Source organism: Dipodomys ordii, unplaced genomic scaffold, assembly GCF_000151885.1.
Source record: "Dipodomys ordii isolate 6190 unplaced genomic scaffold, Dord_2.0 Scaffold44, whole genome shotgun sequence".
In the NCBI taxonomy this organism is placed as follows: Eukaryota; Metazoa; Chordata; class Mammalia; order Rodentia; family Heteromyidae; genus Dipodomys; species Dipodomys ordii.
The window spans coordinates 2263155-2278321 of record NW_012267260.1 but is presented as its reverse complement, the minus strand read 5'-3'; the positions used below and the strand labels follow the sequence as shown (position 1 = coordinate 2278321).

Sequence of the window (15167 nt, the reverse complement as noted above, 5' to 3'; positions counted from 1 at the left end):
TTCTCCCCCTGTGATGTCACACCTTCCCACCGCCTTCTCCCCCTGTGATGTCACACCTTCCCACCACCTTCTCCTCCCCATGATGTCACACCTTCCCACCACCTTCTCACAGAGGAGAGTCAAGGTCCACTGGGTATGCACCCACAGACTTGCACACGCAGAGAAGAGCCGGGGTCCCCTACGTGTGTCCCCACAGACACAAAGGAGAGTCGGGGTCCCCTAAGCACGTGTCCCAGCTGCAGTGGCAAGGACATGGCTGCTTCCAGCCTCAGCGGCCGCTGGACTGGCCCGTCTGTGCGGCATGCTGGGACAGAGGTTCTGGCTGCACCCGAAGTCTGATCATGAGGTCCCGGCCAGGGTTTCCGGGTGCAGAGGGCTGGGAGGCGTCATGGAGAGAGGAAAGGGTTACAGCGCTATTAGCCTTGCGTTCCATGCAGAGACTCAGTCGTGTGTTAAATAAAATCTCTTAAAGAGACACACACAGAGCGAGTTTCTGGAAGTGGGCAGCAAGGTTGCTGGAAGCGTGCGCGTGGGTGCTCTCTCCAGCGTGGTGTGGGCTGCGGGAGGAGACGGTGCCAGGCACTTCTTCCAGAGACGACTTGGGAAGCATCGGCTAGAGCGGGGGAAAGAAGGGCCAGGGCTTCATCCCAGGGGACCTCAAAAAGCTCACGGGGGCACAGCCCGGAGCTGTGCTATCTGAGAATCGGACGGGGTGCACTCTGACAGCCAGTACCCGAAATCTGCGTCACCTTCATCCATTTCTCCACGCATCCCAGGCTTCATTTCCTCCGTCCTCTCAGCTCTGAGCTCTGCGGCTTATCTGCTTTCTCATAAACAACTTCAAGTTCCAGTTTTTCTGGCCTACCTGGAACATTGTGAAGGAATCACAACATCCTACGCGAGCATTATCTTGTATTGTTGTCTCCCTCAAGTCTCGGCCAACTGCCATCCGTGTCATCTTCTGCAAAGAAATATTGTTAACTTTCTACCATCATAAAGCCTTTTAGCCAATAAATAATGATTTTAAAGCAGATATGATTTTATTTTAGCCTCTTCTTTGATTAGCAAGTGTCCTGATTTGACAAAGTAACTATAAAGTCATTCTTCCTCAATGAAATACACGCTAGAACTCATCTGCAGAGCCATTTATAGTGCTGGTTGCTGAGCTGCCTTTGTTGAATCAAGAAGTCTTATGTCTGTATTCGAAAAGAAAAAAAGTGACTCAAATTCTTGCTTTAGTGTTCTTATCCTTCCAATGAGAATTACAGCAGCACAGAAAATCTCTATTGTATAATGCCAATGTGAAATGTCCACATTGTGGCTTACACACTCGGTTTTGTCCAGTTTTTTTGATATCTGGCTTTATTAAAAAATGTTGGTGCTGGGGTGTGCATACAGCCCATTAACCAACAGGAAGAATGTAACTCTCACTCGAAATGACCTTTTCCTTTTACTTCAACATACTTATTCCTTTATTCCTCCCTGCTTGTTTCCCCACATGCACTCCTTTGGATTTTCCTTTCTCACCCTTGTGTCCAGCCCCAGGGAACGCTTCCAATGCATGACTTGTAGTCTTTGCACTTTTTCTCCAAAGCCACCTTGGTGTTTCCTGTGCAGGGGATCTACGCTACACAAACGCTATCGCGTCACACACTGCTTCATTGTCTTCTGTCTCCTCCACAGTAATCACTGGGCACTGGGGTTTATTTCAAAAGACGAACCCTAATGTCTACACCGGACTGATTATGTTAAAATGACCAGGAAACCCTAGAAAAAAGTGAATTTCTGACTCCACTTGGGATCTGTAAGCTCGGAGCTTCTTCAGTGGACTCCAGGGCCTCAAAGGCTCTGGAGGGGAATTGATGACTGGAGAGAGGCAGGTGGGTGAATGTGGTCAGAACATCTGATGCATCTTCATGAAAATGGAACTAGGAAAACAGAGTACGGGTGGGCTTGGGAGAGAAAAGGAGCGGCGTTGATGAGGGTTCACTCCACTCATAACTGACACACTGAATCAAAACACCTTAGTGCAGCTTCTTAAGGCATAAAAAATACTATTCTACAAAGAGGCTTTACTTCCCACAGAATGTCATGTTTCTCCTCTGATAACAAACGAATCTTGTTGCCTTTTAGATTCTCTAGTGACTCAGCAAAGAAATGAGCTTCATTATGGAGAGTAATTTTAAAGGCAAATCATTTATAGTCTGTGATTATAAGTGTTAGAGTATAATTTGACTTACAAAAATTTTAGTAGCATCGATTCATTATATAGGGAGATTTCATTCCACATGTCCATGTTATATATGCAATGTATATTGATCACCATGAATCTCTCCATCATAATTGATCTTTTTATTCTCTTAAAACTCCCAGTTAGAAGGGGTTGGGGGAATGTTGGGGGCAGATGGGAAGCCACAGTTAGCAGAAGGAATAAGGTCTGCTGTCTAGAACATGGCAGACTCATGGGGAGTAGTAATGTATACTACATATTTCCGCTAGAGAAAAGACTGAGAACCGTTTTCCGTGAATGCCTGACGGCTGTTTGAGGAGGAAAGCATGTTTGCATGATTGGAACACTGCACATGTATGCATGATACCCATAAAAATACAACATTTTGAAATCAGCATAAACCTATCAAATGAGCAAAATGGACAGCCACCAGTAAGTCTAGGAAACGTAACCATTCAGCAGTCTATCTATTAGATGGGGTGAGGAATTTTATTAAACAAAGTCTTAAGATGTTGAGTTTAGTTGTTAGTGAAAATTATCCTCATGGGTTGTAACATTTACAGTTGTTTAGACAAGCACTGTAGAGGATTTGTTCACTCAGAGGCATATTTTTTCCCTGTGTACTGTAATAATGATCAAAAGTAATTTTTTTCTGGAAAAAAATTCAGCCCCCAACATGTGCTCTCATATGTTTTTTTTTTTTAAAGAAAACAGTGTCTTTTTCATGAAAAGATTTGATGTTATTACAATCTTTTACATTTGAATGATGAGAAAGAGGCATCGTTTTGTTCACTGGGTTTTATGTTTGTGATATAACAGAATGTTTATTGTTGGTGTTTCTAGGCCTTTTCTTGAAGCCGCAGTGTTTGAGGTGGTAGATTAAGCAAGAGGAAATTGCACTTCTCTGCGGGGGGTCGATGGGTCAGAGCAGGGTGAGCACCCCAGAGGCCCGCCACCCAACTCCGCCGCGCACTTTGGGCTTTTTTCCATGTGGAGGATCAGCTTGGGGTGAGGGACTCGAGAACCAGCCCAGCAAAGCCGGGGGGGCGCGAGGCAGTTGGGGCAATGGTGAAGTGAGTCCTCTGGTTTTCATACCGTAGAATGTTGGGGGTCAGCACCCCTATTCTGGAACTTCTGATAAGGTTTCCGGCCATTCCCTCCTGTGTCCCGCGGCTGCTTCCCCCTGGAGCTGCTCGCTGTCCTCATCCGCTGTCTTTCCCTCCACTTAGTGTCTTCCTCGTTTTCACACGTAGAGCCTCTGTGGTTTGCATGGTAGACTGACGGTATCTTTGCTGGTATTCCCGTGTTGGGGAAGCGTCCAGTGCGGCTCTGGCCTGTGTCTTGCCCTCCATGGCCGCAGAGGCTCTGCGGTAACGCCGAGCTTCGTAGGGAAGCTGCCGGCTGCCAGCGTGTAGAGCCAGAGCCGTGACCCTCTCGGCTAACATCCACTTTAAGAACAGAGCAACGTGCCGCGGTCCAGGACGGCGGCCAAGCCAAATGATCTCATTCAAGGCTCTACCAGCCTTGGCTAACGCAGAGCCCAATCGCCTACACAGAACCCAGAGGACAGACTTTCAACTTCTGTGGGGTTTTTCCTTTCTTTTTTTATTCCATGTGAAGTCTAGCAACCCTAGAGTTTAGAAGAGGACAAAGCACCATTATTTATTCATGGCACAGAGACTTATTGATCACCTGTGAGGTGCGAGGCCCCGGCTTCCTGCTTGCAATACCCTAGGAGCAAATGAAGACATGAAAGACCTCCCTGGATGCTTATTTCTACTTAGGGGGAAAAAGAAACGAAGCCAGGAACAAAAATCATGACTAAATGAGAATATTGACCACCGCCAGGCAGGAGAGGCCGGCGCCCGTGTGGTCCTGGGGAAGCAGTGGCGTTTGGTCTGAGGTGTGGAAGGAAGAGACGGGGAGGCCGGGCTGTGTTCCAGCGGGAGGACTCAGCAGGGGTAGATGAGGAAGAGGACAGCAGGGGAGCCGGGGAGCGGGGAGTAAGATGACCTGGCTGGAGCAGGCGGGAGGGCGCCGGGAACGGCAAGGCTGCTCAGCCCGGAAACCAGTGTGTGGAGAAGGTAGCCAGCGTGCCGCCGCACGGGTGGGGCCTTGTAAAACGTCCACACCGTCGAGGAGTCGGTTCCAGTCTCTTTCTTCTGCCCACGAGGAGCCTGAAAAGCAAAGGGTGTAGAGGATGCGTATACATTCCACAGCTGAGCTTAAACGCGGATTGCTTGGTTCATTTTCCTTCAGGGTCTCGGTCCCCAAGCCTGCCAGCGAAGCCAGCTGACCACACCCCATACCACACCCTCGGGTCCCAGGGAGCAGGCTCAGCGTCCACGCCGGGCTGGGCGCTGTGCGCAGCCCCTGCCTTGCTCCTGGGTGAGGACCAGTCCCCAGGGCCAGCACACGAGTTCCTGGCGCAGTTTCTCATGAAGCTGCCGTGATGTTCACATTTCATCCCCAGGCTCCCGAGGTTGGAGACTAAACATACAAAAACTGAGCTGCAAAATATCAAGGAGCCACCCAAGACCCCTGCCCTGGAGCCACGTGGGGACAGGAGAGCCACGCGGGACAGGAGAGCCACGCGGGACAGGAGAGCCACGCGGGACAGGAGAGCCACGCGGGGACAGGGGAGCCACGCGGGGACAGGAGAGCCACGCGGGACAGGAGAGCCACGCGGGGACAGGAGAGCCACGTGGGACAGGAGAGCCACGCGGGACAGGAGAGCCACGCGGGACAGGAGAGCCACGCGGGACAGGAGATCCACCTGGGACAGGAGAGCCACGCGGGGACAGGAGAGCCACGCGGGACAGGAGAGCCACGCGGGGACAGGAGAGCCACACGGGACAGGAGAGCCACATGGGGACAGGAGAGCAATGCGGGACAGGAGAGCCACACGGGACAGGAGAGCCACGTGGGGACAGGAGAGCCACGTGGGACAGGGGAGTCACGCGGGACAGGAGAGCCACACGGGGACAGGAGAGCCACGCAGGGACAGGAGAGCCACGCGGGGACAGGAGAGCCACGCGGGGACAGGAGAGCCACACGGGGACAGGAGAGCCACGCGGGGACAGGAGAGCCACGCGAACAGGAGAGCCACACGGGGACAGGAGAGCCACTCGGGGACAGGAGAGCCACACGGGACAGGAGAGCCACGTGGGACAGGAGAGCCACACGGGGACAGGAGAGCCACGCGGGACAGGAGAGCCACACGGGGACAGGAGAGCCACACGGGGACAGGAGAGCCACGCGGGACAGGAGAGCCACACGGGGACAGGAGAGCCACGCGGGACAGGAGAGCCACACGGGGACAGGTGTAAGCCGGGGCAGCAGAACAAGATTCTGTCTCAAAAGGAAACAAAAAAGTAATCTACCCTGGCAGTCACTGAAACAACAACAGAAAAGATCAACTTGAATCTGGGCAGCGAAACTTCATTCATCATGTTTGGCGCATGCTACCCAGAAATCTCTCTGTGAATAACCCCGGGTCATTCAGTTTTGATTATGATAGGGATTAAACTCCGATGTTCTCCATTCTAAACCTTCTTCTCTGATAACGGGTGGAGGTAGTGGAAATTGGATTGCTAGGAGGGTGCTTTAGGAAATAAAAATCCCGAGCTATGCGTTGTGTGGGGTCAGAAAACACATTTTATCAAACTCAAAGTGGCTTTTTAATGTCCTGAGATTTTTTTTTGTTTTGTTTTCAGGAAGCCAATCCCAGGCAATATTTACAAATGCCAAATTGTGCTCAACTTGCTTAGTGCCTTCATTAAGAACATTCTGTTCAAATGGCTAAACACAAATCAATTAGACTTCTAACCAAAAAAAAAAAAAAAGAAGAGAAGCTTTGTGAGCAGGTATTTTAAGAAGCAGCTCTGCAAAGGGAGTTTGACGTTTGACAGTGCTTAGCGAGGTTCCCCACGGTGGAGAGCAAGAGCACCCCCACCCCTGCAGGAGAGCAGGAGCACCCCCACCCCTGCAGAACAGGAGCACCCCCACCCCTGGAGGGGAACAGGAGCACCCCCACCCCTGCAGGAGAGCAGGAGCACCCCCCTGCAGGAGAGCAGGAGCACCCCCACCCCTGCAGGAGAGCAGGAGCACCCCCACCCCTGCAGGAGAGCAGGAGCACCCCCACCCCTGCAGGAGAGCAGGAGCACCCCACCCCTGCAGGAGAGCAGGAGCACCCCCACCCCTGCAGAACAGGAGCACCCCCACCCCTGCAGGAGAACAGGAGCACCCCCACCCCTGCAGGAGAACAGGAGCACCCCCACCCCTGCAGGAGAGCAGGAGCACCCCCACCCCTGGAGGGCCGGGCACTGTCAGTTGGTCTAACTGCCCATCATCATTCCTAAACCTGCTTAATTTAATCACAGAGCAGCTGGCTGTTACATTTCTTCCAGGAAATTGAGAATCATCTGCTTCTTATTCATATTTCTGTTTAGAATTTAATCTTGACAACCCCCCCCAAAAAAATCTGCCCCTAGGCACATGTGTTGGGTGACAGTGAACATATAGTACCTAGCTGGGATGCTTCAGTGTTATATTTTTTAAAGTAAAAATCACTTTAAAAGTTAAGAATTTGTGCCAGGCGCTGGTGGCTCACATATGAGATCTTAGCTACTCAGGAGGCCGAGATCTGAGGATGGAAGTTGGAAGCCAAGTGGGGCGCAGGAAAGGCTGTGAAACTCTCATCTCCAGTTATCCACCAGAAAGATGGAAGTGGTGCTGTGCTCAAGTGGTATAGCAAAGGAAGCCCAGCAACAGTGTCTAGGCCCTGGGTTCAAACCCCAGAACTGGCACCAAAAATAAACCAAGACTCTGCCAAGTGGAAAGAGAGGTGAGGTGGGTTGGAGGGGACCTGGGGGACATTCAAGAAAAATGGTCTTTAAAGCTCTGACAAAGGGTCTTCCTGGCCCCTTGGACTTTGCTCGGCTGGTGTTTTATAGGCATCTGTGAGGCACAGCGTGGAGCCTGCTAGGGAAGGGCAGGGAGGAGGCAGTGTGTCTGGGTGGAGGCCCAGGCTGAGGCCCTGGGGCCCAGAGAGCAGACCCATCACGGTGGAGACGTCTGGGTGAGTAGCACTCAGGGACCAGGACACTGGGCAGGAGAGATACAGGGGCTGAGTGAGACCTACGGAATGTCATCCCCGAAATCCGATGGAAGCCTGGGGTAGGTGTTTCGTGTTCGCAAGCTGAGTCTCTGAAATAGGAATGCTTGAACAAAGCATTTTCCGCACAATGGCCCATTTAGCCTTGAAATGCAATTACTTATTTTTTTTAAAGTGTCTCCTCCACGTTGATCCTTCTGAGATTGACCATGACTTATGTTTAACGTGCAAAAACACCAGTTTGGTATTTTTTTTCTTATTTAAGCCCTTATTACAGACTAGTTTAAAGCAGATCAGTCTTTTTTCTTTTTTTGGCAAATAAGTCCTTGCATGACTGAGAACATATTTTCTGGTACTGTATCTCAAAGAAATGTTAACTGTTTATAAAATTCTAAGTGCTGTCTTAGAATGCTGTGGTAGTATTAAACATGTTTCTCCTAGTTTTCACAAAGTCTCACCCTTCGACTTGCTGAGAATGGCTGGCAGTGTTTAGTGATTCTGTGGGCTTCTTTGTAATCAATAAGCACTATACCTGTTTCGTGGTTTGAGGTTGGAATCAAGCATGACCTGGGTGTCAGTGTGTGATTCCATAGGGAATATAGTTGGGAATAATAAAGGAAGACCAAGTCTTTGAAATAAGGAGCTGAGGCCCTTGTAGATCCTCCAGATAGAGACCCGAGACCCCCTCAGACTCTTTGGGGATGGCCGCAGACACAGGCTGGGGCAGGATGGTTTCTTGGGGTGGGGCAGGATGGTTTTTTGGGGTGGGGCACGCTGGTGGCCGCAGGCAGCTTCAAGGTCTCCTGAGGTTGGTGGAAATGTCAGAGGGGCTCACGCTGTTTGGAATGCAGAGTGAAGCCACGTGTGAAGAGGTGTGGGGCTGGGGGAATGGGGCCAGAGCAGGAAGATGGCGTCACCAATACCATGCGAGGGGTAGCTCTCCAGATGCTAGTTACCAGCAAACGTGGGGTCTAAAGTAGGCTCCTCTATCTGCTGCGTTAGGCACATACCTCTCCCTCCCGCCCCATCTCCCCACCTCCCCCTGTGTTTGGGGGATAGATCGTTAGCCCAGAACAGACTGGACTTGAGACCTCAGTATGGGACTTGGAGGAAGGATGGCCCTGGTTGGCCCTGTCGCGTCCTCTGCCCGTCCCCCTCTCCAAGGGTCTTCCAATGCCTTGTGGCACCTCAGTTGCTAAGCTGTTGACTTAGTGTTGGGTTCTGGGATGGATTTTCTACCCCCTGGGGGACCTGACAGCCATGAGGGGGAGCTGAGATCAGGCAGAGGACAGAACTGGGAAGGCTCATGAACTTGGAAAATCTTGATACAAAGCCATTTATTTTCTGTTACTTGAATAAAATGCTAATACCCCTTGTATTCTATGAAGAAAAAGGAGGGAATTCACCAACATTATCTTTTGTGAAGCAATAGATACAATATTGTAGACAATATTGTAGACAATTGAAAAATGACGTTTTGCCGTAGCGCTAAGCAGCTGATCAACTAAGCATGCCCCTTGCGAGAGACCAAGAGAACAACAGGCATGTTCCCTTGTCGATTTCTGTTTCAGTTATGGAATTTGTTACGTCCTAAAATGGTGTGGGAATATAGATTCCCGGAAGGCACAAACTAAGGGAAGTTGAAGTTGTGTGGCTATTTTCTGTGACAGTGGTTTTCTGGTTGAGAAAGACACAGCTCATAATGAAACACACGTCATCAGAAGGGTTAAATGGGAAAAAACCCCATTGGGGTCATCTTTGAGGGAAGAAATCCTACGGCCTCATTCATATCATGGAAGAAAAAAGGCCCAGAATAAAAATGGTGTAATTTGGGGGTTTTCAGGCATATATCAGATGATCTGTTATGAGTATCAGAGCAGAATTTTCAGGTAGTCATACAAAGCAGTTTCTGAGATGGCATCATTTATCAAGCGATAGGCTGTCTTTGTTTTGTGCTTAAGGGTAGCTAACCAGCGTATCAGGTCCTGGGCCACGTGGGCCCCGCCCCGCAAGGAAGGCACCCCAAAATGAGTGCGCAGGAGCCCTGGCTTCATGGCCGGCAGCCTCATCATGACATGCCATTTATGAGGCGGGCAGGCTTTTTATCGTTGTTGGTCCTGGGGCTGGAACTGCAGGCCTGGGTGCGGTCCCTGAGCTCTTTTGCTCAAGGCTAGCGCTCAGCCAATTTTTCATCCCTGCCCTGCAGAGCAACTGTTCGGGAGGTGGGTCTCCAACTTGAACGGGCCACCAGTAGGAGCGAAGTCCTGCTACGTGTCAAAGGGAGGACCAGATTGGAAGCAAGAGCATGCATTCCCTGTCATGGGTCCCAGCTCCGACCGTCGCTGAGTTTTCTTTCCAGTTATATTTCCTTCACGGGGAAAATAGCCATGTGCTCTTCAGAACTAGCAATCCGGACCAAACAGGCTGGGATGCACCTTTCTTCCACGCGGCTGTTTTATTGTTACATTCTGCTGAGGGCAAGATTTTTATCCCATGCTTCATTGCTCTCTCCGCCTGACACCTTTACGGCCCGCACACTGTGAACTGGGAGTCAGCAGAGACGTCAGCATTCCGCCGCGCTGTCCAGTTCCTGCTGGCTGTGGAGGCTGGGAGGGTGGGGTGCACCCAGAGAGCTCAGCTCTCCCCTGCTCCCCGGGATCCCCTCTTCATTTCACCCTCCTTCCTTCCCTGTCTTCTCAACCCCTTCTGACTTCCCGTCATTCTTCTGTGCTCAGCCGCAGGGCATTTGAGGTGGAGATCGGGTCACGTGTCCCCTTCTTGCTGATGCTTCGCAGTGACGCTTACACCTCAGTGATGCGGGGCTGAGCCTCTCGCTCTGAATGCAGGGCTGCGTCCCTGTGTGGCCTTTCTCAGCTAGGCCAACCTCTCCTCACCCACGCCAGTCTCTCAGCCAGCTTCTCTGGACTTTGCTGTGTGGCTTTTCCTTGTCCGTGTCCCCAGGTCTCTGAGTGGGCCTGGCCCCCCAGCTTCTCCGGGGTGCCTTCTCCCCGCGTCTCCACACCAGATCTTCCGCAGAGCATGGCCGCTGGCAGCCATCCCCAGCTTCCTGTCACGGCTCCCATGTGCCCCGCGATCGTTAGTCCGTTCTACCTCTTGGTACTTTAATTTCCTTGTGCATGCAGCAGGCGAGCAGTATATGAAAAGGAAATGAGCCTCCAGGCGGGGCACGCCTGTAACACCAGCACAGGGGAGTCAGAGGCGGGAAGGTCCCAAGTTTAAGGATAGTCTGGATGACACGGTGAATTTCAGACCAGCCTGGGCTACGTACGGCGCTGTGAGCGAGGGGCACACTCACAAAGAAACAAAAACCTATGACACAGCAACTCCCACATGAGCAAATGCATACAAAGAATTCCTCATGTCACTGCCTAAGATATTAATATCTGCCACAAGATATTAATATCACATTTTACTCAGCTTAAAGATAACATCTGCTGTGTTAAAAGACGGTTAAGAAGAGGAAAGCATTCCAAAGCCAAATAGAAGTAACTTGGGCGTAGTGATTATTTAAGATCAGTTATTTTGTTTGGATTTGTTGATTAGATGATAAAAGCATTCCTTTGACCTGAGGGGTCATAACGAAGTGGATTTAATGTCATGAACTCCTCTATTGGAAAGCAGGAGTGGACTGCCTAGGTAGCGTTTTGCCGTTTGGGGGTGTCACCGACTGTTAGTTCTTGTATTATAACTGGAGGCTGAGTTTGGCACCGGGCAAAGGGAGGCTCCCTATAGTTCTGCATCAGGTAGACAGGGGACTAAAGGCCGTACGGTGTCCGCGGCCAGTTCCTGAGTGTGAAGTTGGTGGCAGTAGAGAGGTCGTGACCACGGCAGGTGGTAGTGTCAGAGACTACAGCAAGCAGCAGGGCTCTCAGCCCCGACGTGGACTGCTGTCCACTGCTGTCCACGTCTCTTCCTGCCTCTGCTTCTTCTTAAAACAAAAGTCTATAAAGCCCTGGCCTGGGACAGCTAGGAACATGGACGCTCTGCTACACAGTTGATTTCGTAGCAGGGGGCCAAATGTCGTGAAGCTGCTACTTAAACTGAAGCAAGCTCCACTCCTAGAAGTCTACGCAAGAGCAGAGTCAAGGGACCCAACTTGAGGCCGCCCGGCCTTCCCAGCACCAGCCGGCATCTCAGCCGCTGGTCTCCTTGAACGTGCTCTGGAGAATCGGGAGTGAGACACTGGCCCTTTGACTTATTGCCCAGAGCGCTCGAGAGTTCAAGGGTGACCGGACAGTGCCATATCCCCAAAGCCCGCGGCAGCTGCAGGGGTCAGGAAGTGCTTCTGGTAACCCTGAAGTTGGAGCAAGGGGAGATGGTGAACACAAGGAAGGAAAAAAAAAACCAGAGCCACGGACGGCGACTGCTCTGCCTCAGGGTGGCCGTCCCTGGCGAGCCGGTGGCTTGCTTCTTCCCTAATAGGTTTAGACATTTGGAAGACCCAAAGAATAAAAATAACCTCTCTGCTGCTGAGGTTGTAAATCCCAGGAAACGATTGTCACCCAGCGAGACTGCAGTGGCCATGAGCGCTCTAAGCATCGAGGTTGTCACTCCCAGTAAATGCGTCAGAGTTCACATTCCTGGGGGTATGCCTACCTTTTTGATGGGCCCAAACACAATGTGGTGCTTTGACTTTTGAGCTCTCTTATTGGAGGCCAACATGTAAGGTTTGACACAAATGTTTCACTTAGTTTCCTACTGGGGAAAAGCTGTCTGTATGCTTTGACTATTCATATAATAATAAATAATTAACAACAGTCCACACCACGTGATAAACTTTATGTGACACAGGAATGAAAAAAATAGTCACATGCTCCAAATGCTCACCATCCCCCCAAACGCTCACTATCCCCCCAAATGCTCACCATCCCCCCAAATGCACACCATCCCCCCAAACGCTCACCATCCCCCCAAATGCTCACCATCTCCCCAAACACGTGCCCTGTTTGTTAATGAGCAATCGAATCTTCACGTTTATAGTTGGTAGAATCTACTATTTTCTGCAATAATGTACCATGTCACTATCTCTTTCTTTCTTTCTTTCTTTCTCCTCGTTCTCTGGGTACACCCTGGGCGTCTTTTCTGTGAAGCCGAGTCATGCAATGGTGGCTATTCCTGAACACGAAACCCTTGCTTCTAAAGAGGTAAATAGAAGACGTAGCTGGAGATCTGTTTATTACTGTGTTACACTGATCATAGAAATAAGCAAATCTTAGCTGGGCGCTGGTGGCTCACACCTGTCATCCTATCTACTCTAGAGGCTGAGATCTGAGGATCCTGGTTCAAAGCCAGCCCAGGCAGAAAAAGTCTGTGAGACTCATCTCCAATAAACCACTAGAAAACTGGAAGTGGCGCTGTGGTTCAAGTGGTAAAGCACTTGCCTTGAGCTGAAGAGCTGAGGGACAGCGCCCAGGCCCAGAATTCAAGCCCCATGATCGACCAAAAAAAAGAAAGAAGCAAATCTAATTTTGAAACATTTTTTTTAAAGGCACAAGGTGTTTTGAAGGAGCAGGTTGTGACTGCCCCATCCACTGTGCGAGTCAGTCAGTCAGGGCGTCTGCCCCATCCACTGTGCGAGTCAGTCAGGGCGTCAGCTCCTCCACCCAGCGCCCTCCTGCTGCTTTGCGGTGTGGCTGTCGTGATGGAGTTCCTGTGTGCATAGCGCACATGACGCACCAACTCAGCATCACAGCCTGTCCGTGCGTGCGTGCGTGGAAACACCGGTGTCTTTGGTCTGGAGGGTCCTGGGAGTCTCTGGTACACACAGTGTTTTCAGAAGGGGTCAGTGCACAGAGGGTGATGTGCTCAGGGCACAGGACAAAGGGGCATCATTGCTTTGCTCTCGGCCTACCGTGCCTCCATCAGTGAATGTTCGCTCTGCCATGTCACATACAGGCCAACGCAGATCCGGATTCACCTTGGCCTCCAAGTTTCATGGGAATGCTTACTCCCTTTTGTATATTCAGTGAAGGAAAAGTACAGTTAAAATAAAACCTTTAACTTCTTTCTTATCAATGCTATACCATACAAAGAGAACACCTACAGAGAAAGAAATCCTGTGTATGGTCTGTGTGCTGGCAGAGAGAAAGGGTAATCGAGTTGTGTTATACTCTTCATCCTTTCAGATAACATAGAAAATGTGAGAAAAAGTAAAATGTCCAAGGACTGCTTTAAGAAAGGATGAGGTTAGACACATATTTTAGATCATTTTACCAGGGAGAGTGAACAGACAGTGAATTGAATCTGCTTCACCTCCATTTATTGGCAATCTGGGAAAGCCAATCAAAGGATCTAATTTTGAAAATGGATAATCAAGCCAATAGAAAAAGAAAATCAAAGCCAAAGGACCATTTTAAAGAATTGCCACTGCTGGAGCTGGGAAGGTGGCTCAATGGTAGAGCGCTTGCCTTGCATGCCTGAGGCCCTGGGTTTGATTCCCCAGCATCATATAAGCAAAAAGAAAAAAAGCTGGAAGTGGCGCTGTGGCTCAAGTGGTAGAGTGCTAGCCTTGAGCTGAAGAGCTGAGGGACAGCGCCCAGGCCCAGAGTTCAGCCCCCATGACCGGATCCCCCCACCCCCCACACAAAAAGAATTGCCACTGCCAATATTTTCTTGGGTAATACATTCTTGTCCAGGGGCATAGAGTTAGGACACGAGTTGTGTCTTGTGGAGATTAATTTTGAAAGCTTTCTGTTGAGCATCACTGTAATTTCCTGAGTAAGATCTAGATCTTTCTGCTTTCCCCAGCCCTCCCCCAAGTCTGGAAGATGCTAACGCTGGGTCTGGACACAGCGCTAGGTATACACAGAGTGTGTGGGGTCAGGACATTGCAGGCAGGCAATGTTGAATGTATAGTTTATGACAGACCAAATAATTCTCCAAGTCACATGATGGACTGCCAGTGTGTACACCATAGTGGATATTTAATGCCATGCAGACAGCATGCTCTCTGCCCACAAAAACTCATTTCTGAGGGGTTGATGAAAACTGCATTCTAATAGCGACACCAATTCCTCATTGCATTATGATAAACACAGCACATGGCAGCCTGTGACCTCAGCCTGTGACACGGGTAACTGTGAGATGTGGATGTCACACTGGAGGGAGCGATGTGCTGGCCCTGGCCTTCTCCCACCCCTGCTCCCTGCAGCCCAGGCCTGGCTCATTCTCGAGTGGAGTCCGTTGATTTCCCAAACATGATTAGATGGATTTTGACCTCTCAGGTTCACTTGCTGTTAACACAATTAAGAACTAATTAATTGCTAATTGCTTTTAAAAACACATGCTAGGCAAATTCTTCTGCGTCCGTCTTGTTTATTTTGTGTACTTGTTTGTTTATTTTCATGCTGGGGATGGAACCCTGAGCCTCACACAGGATTTCCGCCGAGCTACCGCTTCATTCTTTCTCATGTCTTATTCCTTGTCTCCATATTTTGATAAGCATCTAAAAGTTGACAACATTACAATTCTGATAGCAAGATGGCTATTTTGAGTTATATAAGGTTGAAGCTCAAGTTGGCGTCTGATCCTATCTGAGAAATAGGAGTTAGGGACGTCACGATCCTAGCATATTTGCATACAGAGGAGATGTTTTATTAATGTCTTGGAAAGACTTTTCTGGGCCTTTTTAAATAACGTATAAATAGTTTAAAGAGAGAAAAAAATATTTGCACTGGCAAGCAGTCAAAGAAAAAAAAGAGAAGGAGCGTCTTCCCGCGTAGTCCACGGCCAGTGTGAGTTCTGCGGCGGCATCCCGCACCTTCCCAGCCAGTTCTGCGGCGGCATCCCGCACCTTCCCAG

General features: G+C 50.0%; 1 protein-coding gene across 1 annotated transcript; it reads right to left on the bottom strand.

Moving 5' to 3' along the window:
• Positions 1 to 3432: 3432 nt before the first annotated feature.
• Positions 3433 to 7383, bottom strand: LOC105987704. The gene is made up of 6 exons (XM_013019061.1): positions 7374 to 7383; positions 7148 to 7213; positions 5143 to 5202; positions 4905 to 5006; positions 4244 to 4407; positions 3433 to 3678 (listed from the first exon to the last, which is right to left on the bottom strand). The coding sequence occupies exons 1-6, from the start codon at positions 7381 to 7383 to the stop codon at positions 3433 to 3435; spliced, it is 648 nt and encodes a 215-aa protein (XP_012874515.1).
• Positions 7384 to 15167: the final 7784 nt, after the last annotated feature.

What these genes read in the sequence shown, in the direction of transcription:
- LOC105987704 (XM_013019061.1), bottom strand. An exon ending in TGTCCCCACGTGGCTCTCCT is followed by an intron (nt 5,007 to 5,142) that starts GTCCCGTGTGGC and finishes CTCCTGTCCCAG; the next exon opens with GTGGATCTCCTGTCCCGCGT. An exon ending in TGTCCCCGCGTGGCTCTCCT is followed by an intron (nt 4,408 to 4,904) that starts GTCCCGCGTGGC and finishes TTTGCTTTTCAG; the next exon opens with GCTCCTCGTGGGCAGAAGAA.